This window comes from Lemur catta, chromosome 8 (genome assembly GCF_020740605.2).
Source record: "Lemur catta isolate mLemCat1 chromosome 8, mLemCat1.pri, whole genome shotgun sequence".
In the NCBI taxonomy this organism is placed as follows: domain Eukaryota; kingdom Metazoa; phylum Chordata; class Mammalia; order Primates; family Lemuridae; genus Lemur; species Lemur catta.
In genome coordinates this window covers 62,557,659-62,577,787 of record NC_059135.1, presented here as the reverse complement: position 1 = coordinate 62,577,787, position 20,129 = coordinate 62,557,659, and the positions used below count along the sequence as shown (strand labels likewise).

Here is a 20,129-nt window from a genome sequence, read left to right as displayed (position 1 = left end):
GCTGCAGGTGGGACTGCAAACTAGTGCAACCTCTATTGAAAATAGCATGGAGATTCCTCAAAGAACTAAAAGTAGACCTACCATTTGCTCCAGCAATCCTGTTATTGGGTATTTGCCCAAAGGAGGAAAAGACATTTTATCGAGAGACACTTGCACTCGAATGTTTATTGCAGCACAATTCATAATTGCAAAGATGTGGAATCAACCCAAGTGCCCATCAATTCATGAGTGCATTAACCAAATATGATATATGTATATTGTGGAGTACTACTCAGCCATAAAAATGAATTAATACCTTTTGCAACAATTTGGATGGAACTGGAGACCATCCTTCTAAGAGAAGTATCACAAGAATGGAAAAACAAACACCACATGTAATCAGTATTAAATTGAAACTAACTTATCAGCCCTCATGTGCACAGATGGAAGCAAAAGTCAATGGAAATCGTACATGTGGGAGGAGGGAGGAGAGGATGGGTGAAATTATACCTAACGAGTACAATGTACACTATCTGGGTGATGGGCACACTTGTAACTTTGACTCAAGCAGTATAAAAGCAATCCATGTAACCAAAACATTTGTACCCCTATAATATTCCAAAATAATAATAAAAAAAATAACACCAGGTCCATCTACTGGGAAGCTGAAGATTTTATGTTGTAAATTGCTGTATGGGTCTGTGAAGTCATAGAATAATTTGGGCCCAAATTCTGAAGCAAGCATCAATATAACAAAACGATTTTAGGGGAAATGTACATCAGCAGAATCTTACTTTGTCATAAGACCCAATCATGAGAATGCAGTGATGTTAACAACCTGATTTTATTAGTGTTGCATTCAGGTAAAAGAATGGGCCTTTAATATAGTCAGGAGAGACTATGCTTATGTCACAGACAGACAATGACTGGTTCCAGCCCACCAGATCTGACAGGTAAGATGTGATTCCTAGGTGAGTCCAAAGATATACTCAGCTTTTTGGCTGTGTGGTAGTGGTGGTGGTGATGTTTGATTATACAAAAAACTTTTGATACCCACAAATAAGTTCAACCTACTTTTGCTACTGTACTTAATAAATATAATAATTTGCTTATGTGATAATCATTAATTAATTTTTCCTTCTTATTGCAATCAATTCCCTAATAATAGAAAATTCCTAAAATTTTGCATCTTGTTAATTTTAATACTTTTTATTCACCTGGTATAAGTTGAAATTATATTTTCAACTGGGAACATGGATGAGCTGTTTTAAAATAATAAATTTGAAGCATAAGCTTGAAGTCAGTGAAAATATAAAAGATGATGAGGGAAATTTGGAACATTTCAACATTGATTATTCTTTTTCTTCAGCCTCCCAGCAAAAAATGTAATAGGAAAGATGATACAATTATGCCAATTATAATTAGCCAATCTATAAGAGGTAGAGATAAATCTAAAAAAACATAGACTCTTTTAAACACTTCCTTAAAATATGATACAAAAAGGTACTGAATAAATTGGCACAATCCTGAAATTAGACTAGGATTTTGCCAGTCTTGGATGGTAAATTGTGCATATCCTTCAGGAGATATAAAGCAAATATAGAAAACCTGACTTCAATGAGCTATTTTTTGATAGGCAATGGCTTTCTGTTCCTACTTTAACTCCCAATTGGGTGATATATAAGAATATCAAGGTGCTTTTCAAAAAATTATTTTATTGTAAAATATAAGACAAGTATTCACAAATGTTAAAGCATGGGGACACAAATGTACAACTCAGTGAATTATCCCACAGAAACATCTGTGTAACTACCACCTTGGCAAGCACTCCAGAGGCTCCTTTATGCTCACGCCCAGTCACTACTTTCTCCTTCTTGGAATCTCTGGCCACCTTCTTACACTGGGTATTTTGCTTGTGTTTGAACTTTATATAAATGAAATCATACAGAAGATATTTGTTGCTCAGTATTCTGTTTGTGGAATTCACCAAAGTTTTTGGGTGTAGCTTTAGTTTATTCATTTTCATTGTTGTATAGTATATTAATGTGCTTCTATATACCATATATTATTGGTGGGCATTTGGATCATGTACAATTATGAGCTACCATGAATAATGTTGTTGTGAACATGTTTGTATGCCTTTTGGTGTATACATGCATTTCTCAAACCTAGGAATGAAATTATCTATTGCTGAGTCATAGGGTTTGCATATTTTCAACTTTAGTAGATAATGCCAAGTCATTTTCCAAAATTGGGATATGTATTTACACTCTCACAAGCAAAGCATTAGAACTAATGTTTTTTTACATCCTTGCTGACATTTGATAATTTCATTTTTAAACATTGTCCATTCTGTTAAGGTATGTAATGATATTTTGTTGTTGTTTTAATTTATATTTCTTTCTTTTTTTTTTTATTAGACAGAGTCTCACTCTGTCACCCTGGGTAGAGTGCAGTGGCATCATCTTAGCTCACTGCAACCTCAGACTCCTGGGCTGAAGCAATCCTCTTGCCTCAGCCTCCCAAGTAGCTGGGACTACAGGCGAGTGCTACCATGCCTGGCTAATTTTTCTGTTTTTTGTAGAGACAGGCTCTCACTATTGCTCAGGCTGGTTCAAACTCCTTAGCCCAAGTGATCCTCCTGCCTCGGCCTCCCAGAGTGCTAAGATTACAGGTGTGAGCCACTGTATGCGGCCTTTAATTTATATTTCTTGGTCACCAATGAAGTTGGACAACTTTGCATGTATTTTTTGGCCATTTGCATATCCTTTTCTATGAAGTGCCTATTAAAGTCGTATACTTTTTTTTTTTAAAGAAAGGGTCTTGCTCTGTTGCCCAGGCTAGAGTGCTATGGTATCATCACAGCTCTGCAACCTCAAACTCTTGGGCCCAAGCAATCCTTCTGCCTCAGCCTCCCAAGTAGCTGGGACTACAGGTGCATGCCACCACACCTGTCTAACTTTTTTATTTTTTGTAGAGACAGTGTCTCCTTATGTTGTCCAGGCTTGTCTCGAACTCCTGGCCTCAAGTGATCCTTCTGCCTTGGCTCCCAAAGTGCTGGCATTATAGACATGAGCCACCATGCCTGGCCAAAGTTCTTTATATAATATGGATATAAGTCCTTTGTTATTTTTACATGTTTTAAACATCTTTTCATAATTATGGCATATGTTTTCACTCTCTTAATGTCGTCTTTTGATGTGTCTGCAGATTCCAGAAGGGGTTGCTAAGTGGTTGAGACCTATATTCTCTAGGCAAATTTCTTCATATTGTCATTTATTTCCATTACATGCTTTAGTAAACTCTTATCTTGCTCTACCATATTCTTGGCTGCAGTTTGTATTTCAATGCTCTATGATTTCAGTGACTATCAAAAAAGTAAAATACCTATCGATATAAGAGAAATATTTATATTTAACTTAGAAAATTCTTCCTGATTTTGATAGTTCTGTAATTTACATGAAATATGTAATGCTATTTTAAAGTGTCTATTTTTAATAGACATGAAAAAATAGGTATTGAGTTATACATTTTGAACATTTACTGTACTGAAACATATCTGAGTCCCTCTTTAAGATGTTAAAAATGTTTGTAGGATGATCATGAAAAGTCTTTTATGAACATAACCTAATACCTATAAAATCATTTCTATTTTAAAGAATGAACAGCCAGAGACAGGGAGCCATATGTTATATTGAATCTAAATAAAATACCTTTTGTCACTGAATAGATTACCCTACTTTAATAAATTGTCATTTTCTATATACCATTGCTGTTATCATTGTGTTTTAGAGATGTCTTTTGAATGCCTGATATTCTATCTCACACTTTCAAATCCTCTTTATTCACAACTGTAAGGGTGTTATTTCCTCATGTTTATTTTATGACTAGTATTTTAAAGGTGCGTAGCAAGTAATCCTCATGCTTTATAAGGGGGAACACTTATAAGCCTTAAAATTAACACTCATGTACATAGCAATTGAGTATTTAGAGTTTGATGGATGGTATTATAGATACCTGGATTATTGACACAGAGTAAACTGAAATATGTCATTGGAAACATTGATGAGAGAAAATGTTTCAGAGACATTATGACCATAAAATCAATGTTGAGGCATGGCTGCTATGGGATGTGGCCTCTGGCAAGCAATTGGGTAGTCAGAACAGGCTGTCACATAACACAAAATGGCTATGACTGTCCACACTGGGTAAGTCTAATGGAAAAATTTAATCGATTTCCTAGTGTAACTCTAAAATCACAAATTATACTTTTTTAATGGCTATTCAAAGTACTGATTTTTTTTCTAAAAGAACCAGCCACAGAGATAACAGGCTAATTAGAAACACACAACCATTAACCAACATAGATTTGAACTGTGTAGGTCCACTTATATATGAATTTTTTTCAAAATATATATGTTGGAAAAATCTTTGGAGATTTGAGACAATTTGAAAAAAACAAATGAACCATATAGCCTAGAAATACTGAAAAAATTAAGTAAAAGTTATATACATCATGAATGCACAAAATATAGGTAGATACTAGTCTATTTTATCATTTACTATCATAACATGTACACAAATCTATTATAAAAGTTAAAATAGATCAAAGGTTACATACATGAACACTAATAGAGTAGACCATACATGGTGCCATTCACAGTTCAGAGAAATATAAAAAAATTTAGATGTGGTACTAAAAATCTTAACTGCATAAAATTAACTGTTGTACATTACTGTACTGCTGTAATGATTTTGTAGTTACTGCCTGTTGCTATTGTAGTAAGCTCAAGTGTTGGGAGCTTAAAACACCCTGTGATGCTAATCACCTCTACGTGAGCAGTTCATCTCTTCAGTAATCTACATATTGCAGTAAAAAGTGACCTCTGATGGTTCTTGTGTATTTTTCATGGTGTTTAGTGCAATACTGTAAACCTTGAATAAAACCATGGGACCCATATAAAGTGCCACTCATGATGCTGGAAGTGCTCCCAATAAGCAGAGAAAAGTCATGACATAACCAAAAAAAAAGGTTGAATTGCTTGATATGTACTATAGATTGAGGTCTGCAGCTATGGTTGTCTCTCATTTTGAACAGATGATGTAAATTGATGACATAAACTTATGGTATCAATAAATACAGTACAGTACTATAAATGTATTTTATTTTCTTCATGATTTTCTTTGAGGAGACAGAATGTCCGCCTGAGCAGGTTTTTCGTGCAGATAAAAGTGTCCTATTCTGGAAGAAAAGCCACAGAGGACATTTATTATTAAGGAAGAGAAGTGAGCATCAGGATTTAAGGCAGGAATGGGTAAAACTCTACTGTTTAGTACAAATGCAGTCAGGTTTATGATCAGGACTGACCTTATTTATAAAGCTACTAACTCTGAGCCTTGAAAGAAAAAGATAAACAGCTTGCCAGTCTTTCTGGTGTACAAGAAGAAGGGCTGCATAATAAGAATCCTTTTTCTGGATTGGTTCTATTGATGCTTTGTCCCTAATGTCAGGAAGTACCTTGCCAGTAGGGACTGCCTTTTAAAGTTCTTTTAATTTTGGACAATGCCCCTGGCCATTCAGAACCCTGTGAGTTCAGCACCGAAGGCATCAAAGTGGTCTACCTGCCCCCCAATAAAACCTCTCTAAATTAGCCTCTAGATCGGGGGCAGGGGGTTGATAAGGATCTTTAAGGCTCAGTACACACAGTACTCTGTGGAAAGGGCTGTCAGTGCTGTGGAAGAGAACCCGACAGAGAGAACATCATGAAAGTCTGGAATGATTATACCACTGAGGAAGCCACTGTTGTTATAAAAAGAAGTAATGAAAGCTATCAGGCTCGAAACAATAAATCTCTGCTTGAGAAAACTGTGTCCAGATGTTGTTCATGACCTCCTAGGATTTGCAACAGAGCCAATCAAGGAAATCATGAAAGACATTGTGGACATGGCAAAAAAAAAAAAAAAGTTGGGGGTGAAGTATTTCAAGATACGGATCTTGGAGAAATTGAAGAGCTATTAGACACCAATACCAGAGGAATTAATAGAAGATGACCTGATGGGGATGAGTGCTTCTAAACCAGTGCCAGAAGATGAAGAATGTTAGGTAGGAATCAAATCTGCAGGTGGTGGGTGTAGGGCAGGAGGGTACTTCCTAGGGGCAGAGAAGCCAGGGCCTAATGAGGGGAAGGGACTGCAGGAAAACACAGAACACCTGACAACCATTTGGGACTGTCCCATACCCCCTGTAAGCCTGCCCCCGGCCCAGGCCAATGAAAGGAAACCACCTGGGGATCCTCAACATCTTTCTGCATTCATGGAGACTGACCCGTTCCTCTCTCTGGAATGTATTTTCACGTTGGGTAGCTTCCATCTTTACTTTCACTTTGTTTAATTTCCTTCTTTTCTGTAATAAACTATTTTTGTGGGATTGCTTTGTGTTTGTGATCACTCTGTCATCAGCTCAACTCAGCACCAGTACTCATTCTTGACACTGAGAACTGAAGACCAGGGAGCACTGAGATAGACCTAACAGGAAGAAGATGTAGAAAAAGCAGCGCCAGAAAACAATTGACATTAAGCAATCTGGCAGAAGGGTTCCAATATTCAAGACTGCTTTTGACTTATTTTATGACATGGACCCTTCTATGATACAGGCACTGAAACTAAAACAAACAGTGGAAGAAGTATTGGCACTGTGTGGAAACATTTTTAGAGAAATGAAAAACCAAAAAAGTCAGAAATTACAATGTATTTTCTTAAAGTTAAACTGTTAATAAATATGCCTGCCTCGCCTTCCTCCCTGTCCACTTCTTCCACCTCTGCCACCCCTGAGACAGCAAGACCAACCCCTGCTCTTCCTCTTCCTCTTCAGCCTATTCAATGTGAAGATGATGAGGATGAATACCTTTATGATGATCCACTTTCACTTTATGAGTAGTAAATATATTTTCTCCTTAACATTTTCGTATCTCTAGTTTACTTTATTATAAGAATATAGTATATAATACCTATAACAGACTATGCAAAGTATGTGTTAATTGACTGTTTATGTTATTGATAAGGCATCCGGTCAATGGTAGGCTATTAATAGTTAAGTTCTGGGGGAGTCAAAAGTTATACAGAGATTTTCAACTGTGCTGGGGTTCAGTGCTCCCAACACTGCATTGCTCACGGGTCAACTGTGGTTGCTCTTCTTTTTTTCCTACCTTGAAATCTTCTCCTTTCTCTAGATGCTCCGTCATCTTCCTAACTCTAGTTTCTGATCCCTTCATATTTGGAGCATAGCAAACAAGAAGAACTAAGAAGGGTAAAAAAGAAAAGTTCTTACTTCAGGGCTACTATTGAAAGCTGATGTCACCCTCTCTAAGCTTAGCAAGATTTGAGTTAACTTATTCTCTCCTGGATGGTTTCTCACCTGCACTTTCTTCTGCTTTAGTACTCATCCCTATTTAGCCCCTAAGCATTCGGTTATAGTGACAGATTCTTTCTACTGAAGTCTTCTGAGTGCTCTGTCAGAGCCTCTTAGACAGGATCTAAGATGACTCCATATTCCACATTCTCTCTCTCTCTTTTATGTGTGTGGCCCATATGTGATTCACAGAAAACACACACACATTCAATGCCCTGATAAATTCTGGGAATGCTTGTTATTCAAAGCAGCAATCTCCTCCATAAGCAGCTAGGTAGACTTTATGTTTCTCAGGCAGGAATCCTATTTCAAATTCCATCTCAGTGCAGTCAAGCTCCTCTGGTACTTGTGGAACTCCATTCACTTGGCTTGAGGCAGGGGTAGGCTCCTCTACTATCCTCCCTTTTCAGGGGAATAAGGAAACATGGGACTCATGTCACAGCTCTCTCTGAAGAAATCTCCAAAATGTGTCTACTATTTCCAATTCAAGACCCTTTTATAGCCTCAGTGTGTGTGAAGAGTTAGAGTCACATAACTAAGTTTTTAGGAAGACGATTTATAAATTCTGCGTAGACTCTTACCTCCCCTTTGGGGAGAGATATCTATTGGTGCTTCAGCAGAAACAGTCATTTTATAAATCTATAAACCTGTAACAAAATTACTAAATTAGCTTTAATAGCAAGTATATTATTTCAGTTATATAAATGAATTAAAATATAGGAATTCAAATGAACAGATTGTATATGATATTCAAATAATATGAGCAAAATTTTAAAGTTTAGCTGAAAATAGAAAATATTATTGAGCTTCAAGGAGACTGGAAATCTGACTTTGAAACAGAACCACCAAACTTGTCATCATTTCATGGTTTCATAAGATGGATTATCTGAATACTGACTTATCTGAATTATAATGAGGATAAAGAGGAAGAAAAGTATCTGTGATCCAGAAATGCATAATGGTAAACATTTCGTGATTCTGTTCCCTTAAACTAAATGTCATAATGAATGAGGCTTGTGCACTTCATAACAATAAGATCATATATTAAAATGGAAACTCTCTAATTCACTTCTGTCATTAAACTTGTTATGCTTGTATGATAAATGTATTTCTCAACATATTTGTTGACATTTTCCGGAAAGGGCCTGGAAAATGGAGAACTTTTGAGTAGAGGCTGCAAAAAGGAGGGTATTTTCACTGATTATTAGGAACAATCTCTTTAAGACCCTGATTAATTATTAAATAATATATGAATTATTAAATTGATTTGAGTAACATAGCTAATCATGCAAAGATGAAAGTTTACTAAAGAACCTGCTTATTTCCAGTTATGATTTTACTAGTGGCTTTCCTCAAATAGTGTAATTATTTAAATTTTATTTTCTTAACTAACCATTTGTTGAAAATAGAGTCTATATTCCAAATGGAGAGAGCTTGTCTATTTCTGATTATAAAAGTAATACATGTTCTTTGGAAGTTCAGTGCTATTTAAAATTAGGCTAGCCAAATCCTTTTGCTCTTATTCAGTTTTCCTCATTGACCACTCTTCAGCCTCTGATGTTATTAACTGACTACTTATTCTTTTTGAAATCCTTTTATACTTTCTTATCAGGTGTACTACTCTCTCTATCAAATGTAAGCTCCATGAGGGCAGAGGATTTTTTCTGTTTATATATATCTTATTCACTACTTAAAATAGTACCTGACAAAAAAGGTGTTCATTAAAGATTTGTTTAATGTATTAACCCTTCTACATGTCTGTCTATTCCTCTTCTGATTCTTTTGTTAACTCCTTTTCTTCCTCCCAAATCTTAAACCTTCTTATTCCCTTAGTGTGAAGTTGTCTTCTCTCTTTATTTTTTCACTTTTGAGTTATCATCCATTGTAATCATATTACCTCCTTAGTTAAAGGCCACCTATGTCTCTGTCCCTGACCATGTCCTCTTTTCCAGAATCCAGTATCAAATCTTCAACTGCCTTATGACCTTCCTCATATGTTGGTTCTGCAGTCACCTCAAACTCAGCATATCCAAAAGTTGCGTTTTGAACACTCAACCTACAATATGGCTCCACCAAAATGGCTCCTCATTCTGACAACCCTCTTTTAATTAATTGCACTATTATTTTCCCACTCTTTCTGCCTTCAAATTCTAAATCTCTCTGACAGTTAAGCCTATATATCATCATCGTAACTATCACCACTGCCACTATCATCAATGTTAAATAGTGATCATCAATAATATCTATATAATGCTTTATAGTTTGAAAAATCATTTTGCATCCATAATTTCCTCTCTTGAGGCTTGGTCATATCTCATTCCGGGAGACTAATCTGGTAGGTGGGACTATAAAGAGCCCAATGTTAGTAGTTTGCTCACTCACCACTGTAGCAGTCTGACTCCTGGCTCCCTCTGACCTTGATGCCCAGCTCTCCAGTGCTATTATTTCTTTGCCTCTTTCTGGTAATTAAGTTCCTATCTTGCAAACAGGTTTCTCTGTAATGATATATTTTATTACACTCCAGTTTTCCTGTGAAGGAACCACTTTGCTTGGGAAGTTCTGCTTATTTTAACTTGTGCTGATTACTTACTTGATACAATCTAGTCTGATAAACTTAGGTACTGGACTTTATTTAAAATATTCTTAGAAAGCGGTATTCAAGACTCACTTGTTCCTTCTCTCTTTTGCAGTTATCTCCTGACTGCAGATCTACTTTTTAGAATTTCGTTCTTGTAGTACTTGGACCCTTGGATTTGCTTGCAGAATTAAATTAGTTTTTTCTTAAACCTAGGAATTCTCAGTATTGACTGCTTCCAGTTTGATCTACCCTAATTTCAATAATTATGAAAGATATAATCCTCATTTATAATTTTATATCTCCATATTTATATTTTAATTATGTTTTTATATATGCTTATATATATTTATATATATAAAAACATATATATTTTTTGTATTACATATAGTATATATAGATGCATAGGAAAGGATATTTTTTCTGCTTCTCTAGAATTGGACTTTTTGCTTTTCTTTTTTCTGGCATTTTTTAATACTCATTTTATTCAGATGACCTGGCTATTGTTTTACTGCTTACCCTGACTCTAACACTTTAGGTTTGGCCAGATTCTAGCTTTCCCTTTGTCCTGACTTTTGGTCCATGTATGCACATTATCTGCATAAAGTCTCTCTCTAGAGCATGCAGCTGATTCAGACCTGGGATTTCACTTCAGCTTCTGTGATGTTTTCTTGCAATATCATATTTCTAAATCCATTGTCTAAACCAAACCATTGATTTTTGTCTAGTAATTCTGGATCTTTTTCTTTACCTTACAGCCCAAAATATTATGTTACCAATGCTGATGTGGCCTAGCTTAATCCTGTCTCCTCTTGTGAAAACTTCCTTGTCTGTTGTCCTTTATTTTTCCTCTTCTTTACTCTTACAGCACTAAGCACCACACGTTAATGCTTAATTACAATTACAATAAGTATAAAAAGGAGAAGCATAGGGTGCTATGAATTTGGATAACAGGGGCTTGACTTAATTGTTTGCATATGAATATGTTTATATGTGGGTATGCATGTGTTTTTGTGTGTGTTTTGCAAGGGTGATTAGATAGGCATGCCAAAGTATATTACATTTAAGCAGAAAGCAGATACATAGGACAGCTAGAAGAAGCTAGACATGCAAAGACCCTTAGGTGGGAAAGAGCATGACGTTTGTAAGTAACTTAAGGAAGGCTAATATCCCCAGAATGTAATAGCAAGGGAAAGAGTGGCAGATGAGGCTAATTAGGTGGGCAGGGGTTATCACAGATATTTATTCATACAGAAATATGACACTATATTATAATTGTGTGTATATTTTCAACTTTTACCTCTGAAATCCTATCAGTTGTGCCTTCCTTATAACCTAGATCTTTTCAATAACTTATTAATTGGTTTATTTTCATAAATGAAATGTTTAACATTATAGATTTCAGTAATCATTATATACTTGTTACTGATTTACTCATTCTTTTGTTTTAAAATGTCTAAAATATATCAGATGTTTTATTAGACTAACATTGAATTTATAAGATTTTTTCATTATTGAGTCTTCCTATCAATACATGTTTATTCATTTCTTTAGGTCTTCTTTTACATAATTCAATAGTTTTATAATTTTCATCATACATGTATTGCATAATTTTGTTGGATTTATTCCCAGATAACTTAAAATTTTTCTTCTATAGTAAATGGAATTTTTCCTACTAGACTTTCTATTAATAATAATTTTTACTGCCATATAGGAATAGTATAGATTTTGCATTTTGATCTTGTACCAAGCAACCTAGTAAAGATTTCTAGGTAAACAATCATATAATCTTTAAAAATATATATAAATGAAAGAGGAAGTAATGAAAACAAAATCCCTAGGAATTATTTTTTTAATCTTCAAAGAGTGAACTGAATAATGGGCAAATAAAACTGAGAATATTTAAAGGTAGAAAGGTTGTGGGAGTTCACAGAGAAATTTTAATTTGAACAGAAAGCTTTTAATTCAAACAAAGATTTTTTTTTTCCTGCAAGTGATCAGAATTGCCATGAAGATGGCTAGTAGGAGGCAGTTCTCCAAGGATCTCTCATGTTCCTACACATCTTGTGAGCAGAGGCACTAACAGTCTTTGTGTCTATCTTTGCAAGGGTATTTGTATAGTGAACAGACTAGGAAAATAGAGATAGTGTCTCTCTCTGGAGCAAAGGGCAGGTTTGTTTACTGTACAGAATAATAAAGATAATATCTCCTTATTGGGCAAAAACTGGGAGGGTTACTGCCCATTATAAAAGAGTTGAGTTCCCTAACCTTGGTCCTCCCTGTAACACATCCCACTTCATGTGCAGCATCTCCTGGCCCTTTGCACATCCTTCTGTGGGAGTTGGAGCTTGGGGTACAACACAAATGGTGTTACTCTGAGTACTGTTATTCTGTGAGTAATAAACTCTGTTGTCTCTAACCCAGGAGCGGCATGCCTTTTGCCAGCATTCAGAAAACTGGCAGGGTAAATGCTGACACCCTTCATAGTTCTTGATAGTTTTGGCAATGATGAAGGGTTGCTGACAGAGACATGCCTTTTGGAGAAAGAAAGATGAGGAGCTCACAGCTGATTAGTAAGATTTTAGAGAATTCCATTGGTATTAGTAGCAAACATGTTAATGAAATTGTATAGTAAGCAGAGCAATAAATGTTTCTCCACCGTATTGGCTGTTAATGAGGAGGAATTGGGGAGGTAGCTGTAGGCTGAGAACCAGGGAGAAGATTTAATGATCAACTACACGAATTGTTGGTGCTAATTCTCATCTAGGCAGGGAAAATCCTTTGACAGTCTCTCAGTAGTCTTAGGTTCACTGGATTATAACAACCAGTACTTACTAATAGATTCATTTGAGTTGTCAGGTGGGGAGTAGGGAAGAACAAGGTTGCATTTTCTCTCAGGCAGCAATTTCAGAGATACATACCTACACTGAGCATGAGAGAGAAATTCATAACAATTATGTACAGAAACCAGGCAAATCATTAGAACTTTGGCTGGTTCTCTTGGGAAGTGAATGAGATAGGTCATGTAATGGTGTTTATAGAAGAATGGCAACAGCTGGGACATCTTTTTGCTCGGATTCTTCCTACTGTCATGGCCAACTTTGAATCGATATGGAGGTGATTGATGGTAAAAGGTCTTGAAATTTTCTGCAGTGCATTCTATCTGCTACAAGAGAACTTTGGTCTTCTGATGGAGATTTCCCTGGAAGAGACAAAATCAAGGGGCACCCATAGATGAGGCATTGATTAGATTTAGGCTCTTACTGCCCAGACTGGGTTTACAAGCTGATATAAGTGACCCACTGGAGAGTGAAAAATTAAACCAAAGAATTTTAGATAAATTCTTGTAGTCAGCCTGCAGCCCTGGAAAAGTCCTGTAGCCTTTATGTTGAAACTGGGAAGAACTTAGTGAGTGTTATCTTAATATTAATAGTAGGGCAGCAGATGTCTCTAATTTGAGGTTACGGTATTGCTCTTCCAGCCTTATTAGCTCATTCTAGATACACCATCATAGCCCTTTAAACTAATCTGTGTTACGTATTCAGCTTTCTGAACCATTTACAGTCATGTAGTCATGCACTTTTTATCCCCAAAGCCACCCAACAATTGGCTGACTGTCAAGGTATCTGATCTTTCACATTCCTATTATCCATGGACATCTGGTATTGTTAAGTGTTGGGAGGGCTTTTTCAAAGATGAAAAAAAAAAAAAAGATTTCCAACTCTACCCCTCTCATCTCCTCCTGGTCACTGAATGTGGTTATCCTCAGAAAGAGATCATCTCCTCTTAGCCTCTGTGTGGACAATGATAAGGATGAAAGAGTTAAGATTTTATATAAACTTGTTTTGAAAATTTAGGATTCTACCACGACCATTTCTGAGCATTATGCATTATTCTTTCCTCTGACAGAAACCTGAGGTCAGCCTGACTGGTATACCCTCCGAGTGGTACCCCAGCTATGAGGGGGCCTCAGGAATTTATACTTAATTCTGGTTTAGCCACTTGGATACTCTTGTTTGCTGCACATGGTTCTAGATTATAACCGTAATAATCATTTTGTTGAGTATATGCTGCTTGCCAAGTACCCCCACAGTAGAGAAAATGGCCCACTAATATGGGAGACATACGGATCTCTGTAAATTTTATAAAAATCTCCTTTCCTCCCTTACTTCTGACCATTTCCAGTGAAAGGTCTGAATGTGAATAGGGGATGATAGGAAAAATGTTACAGCTACCAGAATGGAAAACATTTCATTGTTCAGGTGTGGGGGTGAAATTAATGCTCTTTCAGAACTTCTTTTGCAGCCTTCCTCATAAAGAAAACATTCTGGTGTGCCTCTCCCTAACTCTGGCAAGTGCCTTAAATATAATTGACTGCTGGCTTGCCATTCTTCGTCAGATGGCTCTTCCCATTACTTGGTCACCATGGCTTTTAACCTTAAGGAGAAGGTTATCAAAACATCAGGGATAGTCCTAAGTTCCTTCATTTCCTTCATATCCTACATATCCTTGGGATGTCTTCTTTACTCCCATTTCTATAACCATCACTCAATCATTCCATGGTATGGATGGATGCCAACTGGAGGATAGCACAGACAAATAGGTCAAATTGGACTGACTGTCCTCAAATAGTTCCTCTAAACACAGGGATAAACTTAATTATCTTAACTGAACTGATAATCCTAAGGACAACTATCTGGGCTAGAGGATATGCTGGAGACACCACAAACCTGCCAACTGATGAAAGTCCTTCTTTAGAGCCCCAGCCATGGTAATCAACATGTTCTTTCCAGGGACATCATCTGAACCCTTAAGACTGTATGTCTTGTGTCCAAGCCACACATTGTTTTGCCTTCCTACCAAGAACACAGTGACTTGTACCTTAGGGATGGTCATAAAAGACCTTTGAATGTTTAAGCAAACACCACCAGTAAATTATGTAGGCCTCCAATGATTCTAGAGATTTCTCCAAAATGAGGCTTATACTTGGCTATTTGGATAAGTTTCCTGGAAGGATAATTGATTTGTTTATGTGTGCCCTTAGGCAGTTATCCCTACAATGGGAAACATCAAATTGGAAAAATTGGTAAGGAAGTTGTCCCTGAATTTAGTTTAAGAGGTAAATGACACCACTGCACTCTTCTTCAGCCTCAACTCATTGGCTAGGGTTTTTATGGATGATAAGAATTGCCCTCAACTGCCTCGTTGTGGTCCAAGGAAGAGATTGTGCAATTGCTCATAAATCCTGCTGTATCTGACTGAACTAATACCTCAGACCAAGTGAAAAGGTCAATATTGAAACTTAAGGAGAAAGTCACTTGGTTTTGGGGATTTGTTCAGCTTGTTAGGTTCAAGAACCTGGCAGTATGGTTGAGGTATATACTACATTTCTATAACCAGGAGGCTGGTCCACCCTTCTCCTTTGAGTTCTGTTAATAGTAACCTTAAGTAAATGCTGTGTGAGACAAAGTGAATGAATTTGTTTCCACCCTCTGTTGATTAGATTATCCAGAGTAATGACATGGCATACTTATGGGAAAATTTGTCAGAGAAAAAAATGATGTCAAAATAAGGGGTGGGTATCTCAATGGATCCTGCTATCAGAGTATTAGAAGAAGAGAATGAGTAGGGAGTAAAAAAAAGTATTGATGAAATAATGGCTGAAAACTTTTGCTAATATGGAAAAATATCATAAACTTACACCTTCAAGAGGCTCAGTGTTCCCAAACAGAATAAATATAAAAAAGGAAAAGATGCACATGTAGAAATATCATAACCAAGCCTCTGAAAACTAAGGAAAAGAAATCCTGATAGTAGTAGCCAGAGAAACATGATAAATTTCATATCAGGAACAGTGATCTCAATGATTGCAGATTTTTCATCAAAAATCATGGATGCTAGAAGGAGACAGAACATCATTTAAAAGTGCTGAGAGAACACTCAATCCAGAATTCTATATCCAGTGAAATATTCCTTAGGTGTAAAGGTTAAATAAAAGTATTCTTAGACGAAAGAAAATCATCATCATACTTATTGGTGAAAGATTGATGTTTTCCCCCTAAGACTAGGCACAAAGTAAGGATGTCCACACTCATCACTCCTACTAGAATTTCTAGCCAGTACAATAATGAAAATAAATAGGTAGAGAGGGGAGAGAGAGAGAGAGGGAGAGAGAGGCTGGAAAGGAAGAAATAAAGTTGTCCTTATTCACAGATCACATGATTTTTTACATAGAAAATTCCATGAAATCTACCAAAAAAATCCTAGAAATAGTATGTTGCAGGATACAAGTTCACAAAAAAATCAGTCACATTTTTATACACTAGAATTAAAAACTAGAAATAAATTTAAAAATATGATTTACAATAGGTTCCAGAAATGAAATATCTAGGTATAAATTTTACAAAAGAGATGGAAGATCTGTATTCTGAAAACTACAAAACCTGATGAAATAAATGATTTGAAATCAAAGAAGACCTAAATAAATGAAGATACATATAGTTTCCATGGATTAGAAAAGTCATTATAGTTAAGATACCATTGTTCACCAATTGATTCATAGATTTAATACAATTGCAATCAAACTCCCAGCAGGAATTTTGTAGATACAGAAAATCTGATTTTAAAATTTATACAGAGAGGGAAAAGGAGTAGGATAGCCAGGCTTGAAAAAGAAGAGCAAAGCTGGAAGACCCATACCATCTGATTTTAATAATTACTTTAAAACTGTAGTAATCAAGAAAGGGTGGTATTGGGAAAGGGATAGACAATGCAATGGACTGAATGTTTGTCCCCCAACCCCTAACAAAAAAAAACTCATGTTGAAATGTTGAAATTCTAATCTCCAATATGATGGTATTAGGAGCTTTGGCCTTTGGGAGGAAATTAGGCCATGAAGGTGAAGCCCTCATGGATGGGATTAGTACCCTTATAAAATGGACCTCAGAGAGCTCCCTCATCCTTTTCCACCATGTGAGATTACAAGGAGAAAATATCAGTCTGCAGCCAAGAAGAAGGCTTTCACCAGAACCCAACTGTTCAGGTACCCTGATCTCAGACTTCCAGCCTCCAAAACTGTGAGAAATAAATTTCTGTTGCTTACAAGCCACTCAGTTTATGGTACTTTGTTATAGCAGCCTGTACTGATCAAGACAGCCACCTAGATCAATGGAACAGACTAGAGAGTCCAGAAAAATAGTTTAAACAAATACAGCTAATTGATTTTTGAAAAAAGTACAAAGGCAATTTGATGAAGAATTTACTTTATCTGTGTCCTTTATTTTTGTCTTTTCAGCAAATGGTATGACGTTGGAACAATTTAACATCCATATGTGAAAGTAAAAAGAACCTTGATCCTCACATCTTATACTAAAATTAACTCAAAATGGACCATATCTCTTAATGTAAATAATGAAACTACAAAACTTTGGAAGAAAACATAAGAGGAAATCTTTGTGACCTTTAGGCAGAGTTTTAAAAATTGATACCAAAAGCATAATCCATAACAGAAAAAAGTGATAAATTGGAATTTATCAAAATTTAAAAGTTTTGCTCAGTGAAAGATACTATTTAAAAAATGTAAAGACAAGTTCCAGATGGGGAGAAAAGAAAATATTTGCAAATCATATGTTCAATAAAGTCTTCTGTCCAGAATATATAAAGAACTCTCAAAACTCAAGAGTAAGGAATGAACAACCCAATTAAAAATAAGCAAAATATTTTAACAAACACTTTGCCAGAAAAGACATATGTATGTCAAATTAACATAAAAAATTGTCAACAACAGCCATCAGAGAAATGTAAATTAACAATGAGATATCACTACATAGAATGCCTAATAACAATTGATAATACCAAGTGCTGGTGAAGATTCAGAGCAACAGCAATTCTCATACATTGCTGGTGGGAATGCAAAATGGTACAGCCATTCTGAAAAGCAGTTTGGCAGTATCTCATAAAGTTGAACATATACTTACTATATGACCTAGCAATCTTACTTCTAGATATTTACCCTAGAGAAATAAAAACATGTTTTCCCCAAATCTATACAAGAATACTTACAGCAGTTCTATTCATAATTGTCATATTCATAATTCACTGGAAAGCCAAATGTCTTTCATCAAGTGAATGTATAAACAAGGTGTGGTATATTCCTACAATAGCTCATTACTCAGCAATAAAAAGGAATGAACTACTGATACATACAATGGCACAGATAAATCTCAAAATCTCAAAAGCATTACGCTAAGCAAATAAAGCCAGTCTCAAAAGGTATTATGCTGTGTTTTCACTTACGTGACATTTTGGAAAAGGCAACACTAGCAGACACCAGATTAGTGGTTTATAGAGTTTAGAGGAAGCATGTGTATATGACTACAAAGGAACATCAGAAGGGAGTTTTTTTGGTGAGTTATATTCAGCATAGTTTTAATATAAGTAAATTTTATCATAATCTATTATGCATATTATCAATAAAATATAACATTAATATAGGATGAGAGAAAATGTGAATGTGTGAGAATTAGAATTAGTTTTCATGATGTGTTATAAATCTAAAATAATCATCATATTTGATTTTTTGATTATATATGCATTAATATTTACATTTTGCTTATTTATGCTCCCGAATCATGCTAGACTTAATGTAATGATACATTTAGTTTTAATTCCTGTGTCTACTCTGGATGAGTGTTGCAGTGGAGGCCAGAGTCAGCATGAATTTGGGGTGGTAATACGACAGTGACTAGGACATTTTAAGCTCAGAATCATTGTAATACATGTTCATGTCTCTGATTTTCCGTAGACACCCCATCACAGCGGGTACAGTTTATTCTTGGAACTGAGGATGATGACGAGGAACACATTCCTCATGACCTTTTCACAGAACTGGATGAAATTTGCTGGCGTGAAAGTGAGGATGCTGAGTGGCGAGAAACAGCCAGGTGAGGATTTTTGTTGAGGGTTAAGGTATACTAAAGAATTTTCGTGTTATTAGGAAAAGAAATTTCCAATGCAATGATTTTGCAAACATCCATGACTGCTGCTGGTTTCAGAAGTTGCTCATCTGGCCCAGGCATATCCTATAATGGGATATGGGTCAGAATGAAATGTGAAGGCAGTAATTATAGTAAACAGTAATGCAAGCCAGCAACAGCTGCAGTCTTAAAGATAAACACTCACATAATTTGTGTGTCATCAACAAAACAATAGAAATCTAGAAGAAACTTATTTCTATCTTTTCAGCTGCAGGCTTGCAACCCAAATGAGTGATAATTTGAGTATGGGGCTTCTTTTAAAAGAAAGGGCAAACATGATGATAAAAGGCTTTAGGTACAGTCCTATATTTCATGTACTATTTGGTGAGGCTAAAAATATTTTGTAATGTGTTTCTAAGATACATTTAAACATAGATTTTTCAAAATATATTTTTAAAAATTCCTTTTTCTATCATGTGTAATTAATATTTTTCTATTGACATATAGTTGATGAATTGCTATAAAAAGTTAAATATTAAATTTTATATTTACTTTTCATTTAGTCTTGCTCAATTGCTCATTTATTTATTATAACAAACCTTTATGAGGTATTCATTATGTGCCAGATACAATGGATATAGAACAACAAAAATCTTATATGTTGCCTTTAGTCTAATTTAGACAATTAAACAACTTTGTAAATGCTGTATAGTGGGTACTGTGATACAGGAGTACATAAGGAACTGTGGTCACACCTAGGGCTGTCATTTACCCACTGGCTTTCCAAATTTTAATGTGAATATGAATCACCTGGGATGGTGTTAAAATGTAGCTTCAGTAAGTGTCAGGCATAGAATCTCAGATCCTGCATTGCTAACTACCTTCCATTTTCTGTCACATCAAATGGTTTTGGTTTGAAGACCACACTTTAAGCAGCAAGTATCTAAACCACAAGGGTAAAGGAGAGAGGATTGGGACAGCTTCCCTGGAAGAGGTGATTCTTGAGCTAACCATTGTAGGTTGAGTTGGAGTTAGCTGGGCAGAAAAGCAAAGGGGCCAGTATTCTAGGCAGAGAGAACAGGATGTGTGCAAACACATCAACACGGGGTTTATTGCTTTGTTAGGCTTTTCCTTCCATGGTCAGACAGCTCTACTAGAAATTCTTTCTGTTGAACATTTTTGTTAGTGGTCC

General features: G+C 35.8%; 1 protein-coding gene across 4 annotated transcripts in view; it reads left to right on the top strand.

The window, feature by feature from the left end:
- The window catches only part of SLC4A10 (solute carrier family 4 member 10), a 304,278-nt gene that overhangs the window by 154,401 nt on the left and 129,748 nt on the right, over positions 1-20,129 (top strand). For all 4 annotated transcript variants that reach the window (XM_045558894.1, XM_045558891.1, XM_045558893.1 and 1 more), the window contains exon 4: positions 18,766-18,904. In XM_045558894.1, coding sequence (XP_045414850.1) covers positions 18,766-18,904 — 139 coding nt within the window. The remainder of the gene's footprint in view (positions 1-18,765; positions 18,905-20,129) is intronic.